At 45.2% G+C, this 15,085-nt stretch overlaps 1 protein-coding gene across 7 annotated transcripts in view; it reads right to left on the bottom strand.

Annotated features, from left to right (window-relative positions):
- Positions 1-1,371: 1,371 nt before the first annotated feature.
- The window catches only part of gramd2b (GRAM domain containing 2B), a 221,390-nt gene continuing 207,676 nt past the window's right edge, over positions 1,372-15,085 (bottom strand). For all 7 annotated transcript variants that reach the window (XM_085986504.1, XM_085986541.1, XM_085986485.1 and 4 more), the window contains one exon: positions 1,372-6,067. In XM_085986504.1, the coding sequence (XP_085842630.1) occupies positions 6,026-6,067 (42 nt within the window). In that variant the 3' untranslated portion in view covers positions 1,372-6,025. The remainder of the gene's footprint in view (positions 6,068-15,085) is intronic.

Consider the following 15,085-nt stretch of genomic DNA (forward strand, 5'->3'; position numbering starts at 1 on the left):
GTATAACAGAGGAACTTTTACTGAAAAAGAATTAAGGTGCAGCAGGGTTACAATTCAATAATGAGCAGCAGAAATGAATAAAACTAGACTAAGGGCACTACAGTATGCAAGTCTTGGATTGGGTCATATTGTTAGGACTTGCCAAATATATGCTAATGTGCATAATTAATATTTTTGGGGAACTTTAATATATTAGTTTAAGTTACTGCCTTGAACTGGGCTTCAATGTCCTGTAGCTACCATTAAAAGTGTTACAGGCTTTTTATGTTATTAGTTGGTCAGTGGCCACTAATCCCAAGTAGCTGATTATACACTCTGAAAGGTATGTGTGCTTTCTAACAAATTCTATACTTGATATGGATGCCTACTTATAAATACCACATCTATTTTCACTCCTTGTTTAACATAGAACCCCAAGGAGACTGCACTAAGGGCACCATGTTTGCTATCTACTTGGTCTGATGTCAATTTGCTCATAATAGGCACAAAGTCGTCTTCTTCGTCTCCTTCTTAGGCAGTCCCTCGGAACCGATGACTTGCTTCCACATTAAAAAAGAGTTCGCAGGTGCGGGACCTACAGTCTCTGTCACAGGTGGGGCAGATGGTGGTTGAAGGGGCGGGTGGGTGGGGTGCTTGGGTTGACGTGTGCTCCTTGCGCTGCCTGTGCTTGGCTTCCGCTTGCTCCCGGCGAAGAGAGTCGAGGTGTTCGGCGCCTTCCTGGATGCTTCTCCTCCACTTTGTGCGGTCTTGGGCCAGGGATTCCCAGGTGTCAGTGGGGATGTTACACTTTTTCAAGGAGGCTTTGAGGGTGTCCTTGAAGCGTTTCCTCTGCCCACCTAGGGCTCTCTTGCCATGCCGGAGCTCCGAGTAGAGCGCTTGTTTTGGGAGTCTCCTATCGGGCATGCGGACAATGTGACCCGTCCATCAGAGCCTTGGACAACATGGACCACTTTGCATACCTCGGGAGCCTACTGTCAACAAGGGCAGACGTCGACGACGAAGTCCAACAACGCCTTCAGTGTGCCAGTACAGCCTTCGGTCATCTAAGGAAGAGAGTGTTTGAAGACCAGGACTTCAAACCCGGCACTAAGCTCATGGTCTACAGAGAAGCAGTGATACCCGCCCTGCTGTATGCTTCAGCGACATGGACCATGTACAGCAGGCACCTCAAAGCACTGGAGAGGTACGACCAACTCTGCCTCCGCAAGATCCTGCAAATCCATTGGCAGGATAGGCGCACCAACGTCAGTGTTCTTGCTCAGGCCAACATCCCCAGCATCGAAGCTTTGACCACGCTCAATCGGCACAAAGTAGATCTCATTCTTCTTATAGAAATCACATGCAAATATAAAATAAAATGAAATTACCCAATCCAATATAGTATTTTTATAAAACAAAGCAAACTAAAGCACAGCTCATGGGATACAGAGGATGCTAGTTTCAGTGATTTTGTTTGAAACATTACAAAACTGTGCTTTCTTATGCATCTTTTATAGGATTTGTTCTGGTAGCAGCACACAAACTTTAGTTACAAAGATCAAAGCAGTCAGTCTGACATTTTTCTATATTTTCTAGCAACTTCAATCTGTATTGGATTTCATGAAACTGAACACAGTGTCTGCAAGAAAACCTCAGAAGTGTTACAATCATTAGAACTTACCATAAAAATGAATTATTAGAGAGTGTAGGCTCCAAGGAACCAGAAATTCTCAGTGGAATCCATTATCTTAAAAGCTATAATGAGAGCTGAATACTGGTGGATAGAAACACAAACCTTCAGGAATGAATGTATGCATATTTGTACTGCTGTGTAAAGGATTTCTACAAATAAAAGGGCCTATACAAGATACAAAAGCAAAACATGGCAGATGCTGGAGATCTAAAATAAAAACAGAAAATGCTGGAAATACTCAGGTCAGGCAGTATCTGTGGAGAGAGAAACAGAGCTAACGTTTCAGGTTGATGATCGATCTGAAACATTAACTCTGTTTCTCCCTCCACAGATGCTGCCTGACCTGCTGAGTATTTCCAGCATTTTTTGCTTTTATTACCTATACATAGAAACTAGGAGCAGGAGTAGGCCATTCGGCCCTTCGAGCCTGCTCCGCCATTCAACGAGATCATGGCTGATCACCCAAGCCCTATCCCCGTAACCCCACGTATTTAATCCCCCCCTAACACTAAGGGCCAATTTTTTTATCATGGCCAATCAACCTAACCCGCACATCTTTGGACTGTGGGAGGAAACCGGAGCACCCGGAGGAAACCCACGCAAACACGGGGAGAATGTGCAAACTCCACACAGTCACCCGAGGCCAGATTTGAACCCGGGTCCCTGGCGCTGTGAGGCAACAGTGCTAACCACTATGCCACCGTGCTGCCCCGAATACAAGATCTTGGATTCAGTATTTGCTCAAAAAGGTGTCAAGATGTGACATTTTGTGTCAGTATACCTAAATGGCCCAGCCTCCTTCACAATGCAGATTGCTTAAGCCTCATTTACAGATACAAACTAAGAATGAAGCATACCCAATCTCAGTCTGGATCCCACATTCAACTGAGTTTTGTAAATGTCTGTTCTTTCATTAAAATGGAAATCACCTATGGGCTTGGTGCCTTCTTAGAACTAATTAGAGGCAGTAATCTACAACTTAGATCAACTGCCAAATTAATTCTCCCTACAGTCCTACCTCATAAAAAGGGGCCTGAAGTAAGTCAATGCAAAATGGGATAATTCCACTCAGGCACTGTAAATTTGATTGTCAAGTCTAATATGAGAACTTAACATTAAAAAATGTTCAGGAAAGAGACTAAGCTTTTTTTAAAAATAATTACACTTTACATTTTGAACTTGACAAAAAGATGCTTATTGAATGTTAATGAGTATGCCTAGGAGTTATTTTAAACAGATGGTATTAACAGGTGTTTGATAACACACACCTTTAGTACAGCCAAGTGTGTCTTGCACAGGAATGTGTGCCAACAGATGGTTCTGTCCTTCCATTTTCTCATTGTAGAATTTCTGTTAATAGTAATTAATGAAAGTGTGCTATTTCCTAATCAGGCATTCTTCAGTCAAACACCTGTCCCTGAACACAAATATAATCCTAATAGTGATCCGCATTGCTGCCTGGCAGAAAGTGAGTCAACAACTAACATTAACTGCTCATTAATGAGATGTTGTCAAGGATACTCTAGTCAGTTCAAAAACAGAAATTGTATTTTTTAAATCAAAAATTGTATTTTTAAAACCAAAAACTTGAACAAATGATTTGAATCATTTACTACAGCCTTATGCTTATGTTGGGGTTACTCATTTTGAAATTAGGCTTTCCTTATGTAGATGATACTATGGTAATGTCCCATTCAACTCAGCAAAGACTAATAACCAAGTTGCAAGATTGGAACAGATTAAAACTAAAAAAAAGGCAATTAATGATTTAGGGCTCTGTAGGCAAAGCAAACAGTTTGATGGATGCAATTTAGACATGGATTATAATTTCTAGTTAAGTTTGGTAACAAATCTGGACTAACATTTGGTTACAGCAAGAACTAGGGAGTTATCTTCAGATTTAACAGAAATTCAGATAGGGGCAGTATGTGCTACAGAAATTGCAAGCAAAAATAAAGCTAATTTCTCATTGCTCAGAAATCTTCATTTCACTAATATTCACCTTTTAGTGAGATTATAACTTCTTTGGGAGGACCCTATGATTAAAGTACAGTGCCTGTTTAGTTACATACTTCCTTAAAATCTCGACTTCCCTTCACCTCCAAAGTATCTTTTGGCTGCTTCAATATGAAAAAGGGACAAAAAACCATTTCCTAGTTTACCTTTGTAGAACTACTTATAAAAAGGCTAGACTGGAACATATTTGAAAAAAAATCAAATTCAAAATTGAGACAGCGGTCTTCCCAGGTTAAAATTGCTTGGATATTTAACTGGACATGAAAAAAGGTTGGGATGCAAAAATTTCCTAACAAAGCTCAAAGGAAAAATTGGGGCTGGAAATCAAAGTTTGTTGCTGAGAAGAACAGACTTGCATTTATATGGTATCTCACCACATTGCAAAGCTCTTCATATTCAATTGTTTAAAAAAAATACAATCACAGCAACTAATTTGCACACAAGATCCCACAAATACCAATTAAGATAAATGAACAGTTAAATCAATTTTTTGTATTCACGGGGAGAGATCGCCAACTGTTCCCATAAACGTGAAGTTCAACCTCTCCCTTAATCCCTTTCCACCCCAGCTCCTGACCACCCAGCTTCCCTTCCTCAAAGCCATGATTGTCAACATCAATCCATCCCTAACCTCTGGCATGGATCCTACATTGTTTCAAAACCATGATCAACCATTCCTCAAAAACAAACAACTCTAACTTATTACTTCCTTCCTATCAAAATCCAGGAATGTGCATTTGTCTTGTAATTGTTCTCTCACCCGAGTTCCAACATACCAATCGGACCTCTACCACACTCACAGCATGGAGATTGCACTGGTTCAACACCTAATGTTTTGCTCCACTCTATCTCTAGGATCTCCTCCAGCTGTATGTCCCTCTGCTCTTCGATTCCAACCTACTCCTCATTCCCCATTTCTGCTCCATTGTCAGCAGCCATTCTTCACCTATGCCACTGCTTTTGAATCCCCTCTCTCAGTATCTCCACCTCATCACTTCCTTTTTTCACCCAAAAGCTTAATTCATCAACTGTGCTATTACCCTCTCCTAATCCCTCTTGTTCTCTCTCCTACACAGCATCCACCACCTTGGAAAATGGTCAGAAATGTTTGCCTGTAGATGAAGAGCGCTAAAGAAATGTAAGTTGCTGTTGGCAGTTGTTGGAATCAACAGAAGTACAACATTGTCTAAACCTTTAGACGTGAAGGCTTTTTATATCTACATCATGTAAAAGCTAGAATTTATATACAAATAAAGATATCACACCACAAGAAATGAACCTAAAAAGGGTCGAGTCATTTCATACCCACAAAAGGGTTACATGTAAAAATCATCTCTGATTCAATGTATACAGCACCTTAATTTTCCAAAACAGAATCAGTGATAGTTTAAATATGACCCACATGAAACATAATTTCTGCAGTGCCCACTTTACCTACCTCTAGAAACAACAGTATAAATTCTTTTAATGTGCTATAATTTTATTCACAAAATTTCAAGTGAGAAATCATTTCATAGAAATGGTTTTAAAAGAACACTTAATTACATTTTATATAAATAGTATCTGATTGCAAACAGTTGTAAATTCACTCAGTACAAGAACATATTTATGGTGCTTAAGTCATACTCAACTGCAATCCCCTGCCGGTCAGATACAGTGGGGTAGATTTTCATCCTTAGCCCCTGGGTAAACCATTGTCTGGCCACAGTGCAGAAACGGAAATTGGGCAGGGAGGATTGCATGCCTGTAACTGTGCCTGCCCAATTTTCTTGCCAATTAATTTAATGGAAGGACATCTGTTGGACTCCATTTCAGGGGTGAGATCACCTCTGCGCTGTGCTCAAGCACTAAAGATGAAAACCTACCCCATGTTCTTTGAAAATACCACACTAAAGTCAAACAATTTCTAACTTGGCAGAGGCATCTCAGACCACTGGGCAAGAGGATAATGCACATGGTCAACATATGCTTTATACAAAATATTCTAATAACTTTTAGATTCTGGAGTGCTTTATAACCAATGACTAGACTACTTCTAAAAAGTAGATTTCTTGTAACATACATATTCTAGGTGGCAGACTAAAAATCCCCTTACTATTTTCCAAAAATGTGAAGTTAAATTCTAGATAAAGGATTTGCTGATCAGTGGAATGCTTTATTGCGTAGATACTGGAAGATTACTTGCATATTTTCTTAAAAAGGCCACGTATAATTCTGTTAAATACAGGATTGAAGCTTAGACAATCCTAGACTCTATCCTGCAGAGTTCACATTACATTCCAGAGACTTATGACCTTGGCGGGCACAAAATGTACTGATGATCAAAAGTAGGGCGCCTCATTCAGTTCCTTCTAGAAGCTTTTGCAGATTCTTCTGTATCTGAAAGTGAAGATACAAAATTTGAGAAATCTATGTACAGAAGGAAATTCTGGCACATTTGGGAAGTGACTAATCGTTGTTTTTACAGTGGTCCATGTCAACAGAAAATTACATTAAGGATATAGGGAGCTAGGTAGCAGATTAAAAAGCAGGACCTCAAAGGTTGTAATCTCTGGATTACTCCTGGTGCCACGTGCTAGTGAGTATAGGAATAGGAGGATAGAGCAGATGAATGTGTGGCTAAAGAGTTGGTGCAGGAGGGAGGGCTTTAGTTTCCTGGATCACTGGGTCTGCTTCTGGGGAAGGTGGGACCTGTACAAGTCAGACGGGTTGCACCTGAACCGGAACGGGACCAACATCCTTGCAGGGAAGTTTGCTAATACCATTGGGGGGGGGGGTTTAAACTAACTTGGCAGGGGGATGGGATACGGAGTGGGGCTATAGTAGGGGGTGATGCACAGCCAAATATAGAGGAAAAAACAAGTCAGCCTGGAAGGCAGAGCAAATATGTAACGGCACAAGGGAGTATGGCAAGGCTGGATGGCATTTATTTTAATGCAAGAAGTCTTGTGAGTAAGGCAGATGAATTGAAGGTGTTGATGAACACATGGGAGTATGATATTGTTGCTATCACAGACACATGGTTGAGGGAGGGGCAGGACTGGCAGCTCAATATTCCGGGTATAGAATCTTCAGGCGAGACGGGGGGGGGGGGGGGTGTAAAAGAGGGGGTGTCGCAATATTAATCAAGGAGGCAATTACTGCTGTAAGGAGGGATGATATCTTAGCAGGTTCCTCTAATGAGGCCGTATGGGTAGACTTAAAAACAAAAAGGGAGCAAGCACTTTGCTGGGAGTGTACTATAGGCCCCCAAACAGTCAGGGAGAGATAGAGCAACAGATGTGTAGGCAAATCTCAGAAGTGTAGAAATAATAGGGTAATAATAGTAGGAGATTTCAACTTCCCCAATATTAACTGGGATAGTCAGAGTGTGAAAGGCTTAGAGGGTGCGGAATTCTTAAAGTGCATCCAGGAGAGCTTTTTGAGCCAGCATGTAGAAAGTCCTACAAGAGAGGGAGCGGTACTGGACCTAATTCTAGGGAATGTAGCTGGGCAAGTGGTAGAAGTGTTAGTAGGAGAGCATTTTGGTGACAGTGACCATAATTCAGTGAGATTTAAGGTAATCGTGGAAAAGGACAAAGATGGACCGGAAATAAAGGTTCTAAATTGGGGGGAAGGACAATTTTAATATGAAAAGGCAGGATCTGGCCAAAGTGGGCTGGGATCAGCTACTTGTAGGTGATGCGCTATCAATTACTCATAAAAGACGGAGAGTTAGGAGAGTAACTAAAAGGCTTTTATTAACAAAGAACAGAGCATGCCTCTCGTGGTTGACTGGTTTCCAAGAAGTCAGGGGGCTGCAGAGCAGTCACCTTTATACCTGGGCATGTGGGTGGAGCCAGGGGCAGAGCCAGCTGAGGCATGCACAGATACAACAGTGTGCAACAACAACAACAACGGTGAACAACAATAACAGTGGTTTACCACAGTAGGAAAATCCACATCAGAGCAGTGGGAGTCTTTCAGAAAGGAAAGAGAGTACAACACCAACATGTTCCCGCAAAGGGACCAACAAGCCCAGGGAACCCTGGATGTCAAGGGATATACGAGAATGGATTAGGAAAAAAAGGGAGGCTTTTGGCAGATACAAAGGACTAAAAACAGTGGAAGCCCTTGAGGAGTATAGAAAGTGCAGAGGGGTACGTAAAAAAGAAATGAGAGCGAAGAGGGGGCATGAAAAAACACTGGCAGGCAAAATAAAGGAAAGTCCCATGGTGTTTTATAAGTATATTAAGGGCAAGAGGCTAACCAGGAAAAGAGTAGGGCCCATTAGGGACCAAAGTGGCAATCTGTGTGTAGAGCCAGAAGATGTAGGTGAGGTTTTAAATGAATATTTTGCATCTGTGTTCACTATGGAGAAGGACGATGTAGGCATAGAAATCAGGCAGGGGGATTGTGATATACTTGAACAAATTAGTATTGAGAGGGAGGAGGTACTAACGGTTTTAGCGGGCTTAAAAGTGGATAAATCCCCAGGCCCAGACAAGATGTATCCCAGGCTGCTGCGTGAGGCAAGGGAGGAGATTGCAGGGGCTCCGACACAAATTTTCAGAACCTCTCTGGCCACTGGGGAGGTGCCAGAGGACTGGAGAACAGCTAACGTAGTACCATTATTCAAGGGTAATAGGGATAAACCAGGGAATTACAGGCCAGTGAGCCTAACATCAGTTGTAGGGAAATTATTGGAAAAAATTCTGAGGGACAGAATTAGTCTCCACTTGGAGAGGCAAGGATAATCAATGATAATCAGTATGGCTTTGTCAGGGGGAGATCATGTCTGACCAATCTGATTGAATTTTTTGAGGGGGTGACTAGGTGTGTGGATGAGGGTAGTGCAGTTGATGTGGTCTACATGGACTTCAGTAAGGCTTCTGACAATGTCCCGCATGGGAGACTGGTCAAGAAGGCAAGAGCCCATGGGAATCCAGGGCAACGTGGCACATTGGATCCAAAATCGGCTTAGTGGCAGGAGGCAGAGGGTGATGGTCGAAGGTTGTTTTTGTGACTGGAAGCCTGTGTCCAGTGGTGTAGCACAGGGATCGGTGCTGGGTCCTTTGCTGTTTGTAGTGTACATTAATGATTTAGATATGAATGTAGGAGGTATGATCAGTAAGTTCACAGATGACACATAAATTGGTGGGGTGGTAAATAGCGAGGAGGGAAGCCTCAGGCTACAGGACGATAGACGGGTTGGTTAGATGGGCAGAACAGTGGCAAATGGAATTTAACCCTGAAAAGTGTGAGGTGATGCATTTTGGGAGGACTAACAAGGCAAGGGAATACACAATGAATGGTAGGACCCTAGGAAGGACAGAGGATTAGAGGGACCTTGGTGTGCATGTACATAGATCCCTGAAGGCAGCAGGACAGGTGGATAAGGTGGTTAAAAAGGCATATGGGATACTTGCTTTCATTAGCCGAGGCATTGAAAGCAAGAGCAGGGAGATTATGATGGAGCTGTACAAAATGCTAGGTAGACCACAGCTGGAATACTGTGTGCAGTTCTGGTCGCTGCCCTATAGGAGGGATGTGATTGCATTGGAGAGGGTGCAGAGGAGATTCACCAGGATGTTACCTGGGCTGGAGCACTTCAGCTATGAAGAGAGACTGAACAGGCTGGGGTTGTTTTCCTTAGAACAGAGAAGGCGGAGGGGGGACCTAATTGAGGTGTACAAAATTATGAGGGACATAGATAGGGTAGATAGAAAGGAACTTTTCCCCCTTAGTAGAGGGTCAATAACCAGGGGGCATAGTTTCAAGGTAAGGGGCAGGAGGTTTAGAGGGGATTTGAGGAAAAACTTTTTCACCCAGAGGGTGGTTGGAATCTGGAACTCACTGCCTGAAAGGGTGGTAGAGGCAGGAACCCTCAACATTCAAGAAGCATTTAGATGAGCACTTGAAATGCCACAGCATACAAGGCTACGGACCAAGTGCTGGAAAATGGGATTAGAATAGATAGGGCTTGATGGCCGGCGCGGACACGATTGGCCGAAGGGCCTCTTTCTGTGCTGTATAGCTCTATGGGCTGGATTTTGATTCTGGAGGCGTGTAGGAGGCGGGACTACAACTTTCGGGATTGTAGTCCCGACTCCATCGAGTTGCAGCCAACCCATATGATTTTCACTTGATTGACCTTGTTGAGCCCGCCCAGCAGGCCAATTTTGAAGCTGTCAAACACTGACAATCTGTACACTAAGTTAATTCCTTCCTCTCAGGCTGATTTAGAGATTTCTCCAGAACAGAAAGCTGAATGCTGCAACTTTTGACAGCTCACGGCCATTCCACTTTCTGTGCCGGTGAGATGAGGGACTCCCGAGACCTGAAGGAAGGAAGGCTGTAAAAGGTTAAGTAAAACTTTTTAAAAACACTTTACACACACCAAACACACTTACCTCTTCACTCATGCACCCATCACTCACCTGAACACTAACTTGGTGTGGTTTGGAGCTGTCGGGAATCCCACACATCAGGAATAAAAATAGGGATTAGGCTAAAAACTGCCTGTTAACTGCCTGTTAACAGGCAGTGATGGGCCTTCAATAACCACAAAACTAGAAGTTATAGACTTAAACAAGTTGGCTTTTAATCACTAAGATCAGAGCTAACATCTCAACACGCCGACTGGTTCACAGGAATGAGTCATACAGATCCTGGGATCTTTATGTAAGAGAAGTCAGGGGCAGAGCCAAGACCTGGAACCTCCCAGGTTAGTCGGGAAAGAGGAAGTGAAACTATACACAGTGGGGGAGGGTAATATACATGAGTGCAAAACGAATACAGGATCAAGACAAACAGATTTCATTACATTCACCCCTTCTATAGATTTAGTCCATCGGGGTGATGTTTCTTAAAAGTTGGTATAAGTGAGTCTGTCAGGAGGTTTTGCAGTTCTCAGTGATCGGCACAAAGCCGGTTGGGGTGCCCCTAGGGGAGTGGATTCTGGTTTCTCCGCTGTCCGGGCCGCCGCAGTGTCTTCCAGGTTATCTGCAGTGTCCTCCAGGTTAAAGTTGGGTATTGATACCTCTGGGCGTCCTGTCTCTTTGTAGTGTAGGTCTTCATCGGGTAGTCTCCCATCGTTCTCTCCGCTCCCCGAGGGAGCGAGGTCTTTTATGGAAACAGTGTCCTCTCGCCCGTCAGAGTATTCGATATAGGCGTACTGAGGGTCTGCATGGAGGAGCTGTACCTTTTCCACAAGGGGGTCCGTTTTATGGCCTCTCACGTGCTTCCGCAATAGTACTGTCCCCGGAGACGTCAGCCACGCGGGTAGAGATATGCCCGAGGTGGATTTCCGGGGGAAAACGAACATCTTTTCGTGAGGGGTAGCGTTAGTGGCAGTACATAACAGAGACCTTATGGAGTGGAGCACGTCTGGGAGGACTTCCTGCCAGCGGGAGGTCGGAAGGCCTTTTGACTTTAAGGCTAACGTGACAGCCTTCCAAACAGTAGCATTCTCCCTTTCCACTTGCCCATTACCTCGGGGGTTGTAGCTAGTGGTTCTGCTAGTGGCTATCCCCTTCGAGAGCAAGGACTGGTGCAGCTCGTCACTCATGAATGACGTCCCCCTATCGCTGTGTATGTAGTTCGGCATGCCAAACATGCAGAATAGATTACAGAGACACTTGATGACCGTGGCACTGGTCATGTCTGGGCAGGGAATGGCGAAGGGGAAGCGGGAATATTCATCAATGATATTGAGGAAGTATACGTTACGGTCGGCAGAGGGAAGGGGTCCCTTGAAGTCCAGACTTAGGCGCTCGAATGGCCGTGTGGCTTTGATAAGGTGTGCACGGTCAGGCCTGTAGAAACGAGGCTTGCATTCCGCACAGATGCGGCAGGCTCTGGTCATTGCCCTGACCTCCTCGATGGAGTGGGGCAGATTGCGGGACTTTATAAAATAGTATAGTCGGGTGACCCCTGGGTGAGAGGTCATTGTGGAGACCCTGTAATTTGTCCGTATGAATGCTGGCACACATTCCCCGCGATAGGGCATCTGGGGGTTCATTAAGGGCTCCCGGCCTATACATAATATCATAGTCGAACGTGGATAGTTCGATCCTCCACCGGAGTATTTTGTCATTCTTGATTTTCCCCCTTTGTTTGTTATTAAACATGAAAGCCACCGACCGCTGGTCGGTGAGCAGGGTGAAACATTTGCCGGCTAGGTAGTGTCTCCAGTGCCGCACTGCCTCCACTATAGCCTGTGCCTCCTTCTCGACAGAAGAGTGCCTGATTTCAGGTCCCTGAAGGGTTCGGGAGAAGAAGGCCACAGGTCTCCCAGCCTGATTGAGGGTCGCAGCTAAGGCAAAGTCTGACGCATCACTTTCGACTTGAGAGGGAATGCATTCGTCCACTGCACACACTGCAGCCTTTTCAATGCCCTGTCTAATACTGGTGAAAGCCTCCTGAGCTTCAGCTGATAGTGGGAAGGACGTCGATTTAATGAGGGGTCGGGCCTTATCAGAGTAATTGGGCACCCATTGGGCATAATACGAAAAAAATCCCAGGCACCTTTTTAAAGCTTTGGGATTGTGTGGCAAGGGCAGTTCCTTTAGGGGGCGTAATCGGTCAGGGTCCGGTCCAATTACCCCATCTTCCACCACACAGCCGAGGATACAGAGACGGGTTGTGTTGAAGACACATTTGTCTTAGTTGTAGGTTAGATTCAGCTTTAGGGCAGTTTTTAAAAATCTCGCAAGATTTAGATCGTGGTCTTGCTGGTTGTGCCCGCAGATAGTGACATTGTCCAGATAGGGGTAGGTAGCTTGTAGTTTATTCTCGTCAACCATGCGGTCCATCTCACGTTGGAAGACCGAGACCCCATTTGTTACCCCGAAGGGCACTCTGAGAAAATGGTAGAGGCGCCCGTTCGCCTCGAAGGCGGTGTATGGACGGTCCTCCGTTCTAATGGGGAGCTGGTGATACGCGGATTTGAGGTCGATAGTCGAGAAGACTCGGTATTGCGCAATCTGGTTGACCATTTCTGATATGCGGGGTAAAGGGTAGGCGTCCAGCTGGGTATAAATATTAACAGTCTGGCTGTAGTCAATTACCATCCGTTTCTTTTCGCTATTTTTAACTATGACTACTTGGGCACGCCACGGGCTGGTACTGCATTCAATAATGCCTTCCCGCAGGAGTCTGTCCACTTCCGCCTCGATAAAGTGTCTGTCTTCCAGACTGTACCGTCTACTTTTGGTCGCTATGGGCCTACAGTTCGGAGCGAGATTAGCGAATAAAGAGGGCAGGCTGATTTTTAAGGTTGATAGGCCACAGGCTGTGAGTGGTGGCTGGGACCCGCCATATGCTAGCGTGACACTTTCGTGGTGGCACTGGAAGTCCAGGCCCAAGATTACATTAACACAGAGTTCCGGCATCACGAGGAGTTTAAAATCCTTGTAGTCCGTGCCTTTTACAGTCAGTGTTACCACACAGTAGCCCAAAATGTCCGAAGTGTGGGGCTTAGCAGCCATAGCAATTCTGCTCCGTGTAGGGGTTACCGTTAAGGAGTGCCGCCGTACCGGGCTAGGGTGGATAAAACTCTCGGTACTCCCACAGTCAATTAAACATTTCGTTAAATTCCCGTTTACCTGTATGTCCATCATGGATTTTGTCAACGGGTGTGGCCTGGATTGATCCACCATGATCGAAGCCACTGTTGGGCCCTGGGCGGCCGTTGAGTCGGGAAAAGATGGCGGATCCCAAGGTGGCGGCCGGCACGGCACGCACGAGGCGGTGACGGAGTTGGAAATCGGATTCCCCCTGCAGACTTTGCTAAAATGCCCCTTTTTCTTACATTTGAAGCATGTAGCGTCCTTCGCCGGGCATCGTTGTCTGGGGTGCTTGGCCTGGCCGCAGAAGTAGCATTTCGGGCCTCGAGACATTGCCGCTGTAGTAGGACTCCTGGGTGAACTTCTGTGTGGGGACTCCGGCGGCGTAGAGCTGGTCTGAGACCTGGATGGGGAAGATGGCTGATTCCAAGATGGCGGCCCCCTCGGCGCGCACGAGGCGGTGAGGGCCGCATGGCCGGAAGAATAAGAGTCAGAGTTTTTCTGGGCCACGTCCAGCGATCGCGCAGTGGCCACTGCCTTTTTTAAGTCCAGGACCTCCTTCTCCAGCAGTCTCTGCTGGATATAATTCGATTTGAGGCCCGTGATGAAGGGATCGCAGACCAATTCGTCAGAGTACGCATTGGCCGTCACGGCCTTGCAGTTGCAGTCCCGGACCAGGTCCTTTAGGCCCTGTAAGAAATCGTCCATTGATTCCTCTGGTTGCTGCCTGCGTGTAGCCAGCAGATGTCTGGCGTACACTTCGTTTACCAGCCTCTGGTATTGGGCCTTCAGGATAGTGATGGCCTCCGTGTAAGAGGTGGCGTCCCGGATGAACGAATAAATCCGATGACTTACGCGAGTAGTCAGTAGACTCAGTTTATCTACCTCGCTAGCGGATGAGGCGCCCGCGAAGAGTTCGAAGCATTTGAGCCAGTGTCCAAATTGATTTGATGCTTCAGCAGAATGTGGATCCAAGTCCAGATGCTCTGGTTTTAGGAGTCGATCCATCCTAGTATTCTTTAGTGATTAAAATTGATGGGCCTTCAATAACCACAAAACTAGAAGTTATAGACTTAAACAAGTTGGCTTTTAATCACTAAGATCAGAGCCAACATCTCAACATGCCGACTAGTTCACAGGAATGAGTCATACAGATCCTGGGATCTTTATGTAAGAGAAGTCAGGGGCGGAGCCAAGACCTGGAACCTCCCAGGTTAGTCGGGAAAGAGGAAGTGAAACTATACACAGTGGGGGAGGGTAATATACATGAGTGCAAAACGAATACAGGATCAAGACAAACAGATTTCATTACAGGCAGTTAATTGGCACTAATCCCCTTCCCGCCTCAGGGAGGCGGGTCCCAGCACAGGTCGGGTATCCGCCTCCTTTGAAACTGACATGGAGGCGGGATGGGTTTGTGCCCCCCGATTGAGAGATTTTAACCCCCCACATGCCTCCACGGCCCAATGAAAATCCTGCCCTATGACTCTAAATTGAATTCAGAAGACAAGAGTGATCCGTCTGGTCATTATTCACTTAATACTCATGAATATCCTTTTTCCTTCATTTAATTTTAAAGAAAATAGAGGCACAATATGCTCATTTACACAACAGTCCCATTATTCTCATAATTTGTTTCCCTGACATTGTAATGGGGGACAGGTGTTATCTGCAGTTTATGATTGAACCCACAAAAAAGGCATTTTGAATTTTAAATCCTCTTCCTCATCTATAAATCTCTCTACCACACCAACCCATTCTACCTCTGCAACCTTTCCCAGTCTTGTGCCCCATTACATCTGCAGACTCTGGCATGCTGTGCAGTCTCTCCTCCCCTGCCCCATAACTT

Source organism: Somniosus microcephalus, chromosome 1 (genome assembly GCF_052327205.1).
Source record: "Somniosus microcephalus isolate GS21.2 chromosome 1, FLI_Smic_1.0, whole genome shotgun sequence".
NCBI lineage: Eukaryota > Metazoa > Chordata > Chondrichthyes > Squaliformes > Somniosidae > Somniosus > Somniosus microcephalus.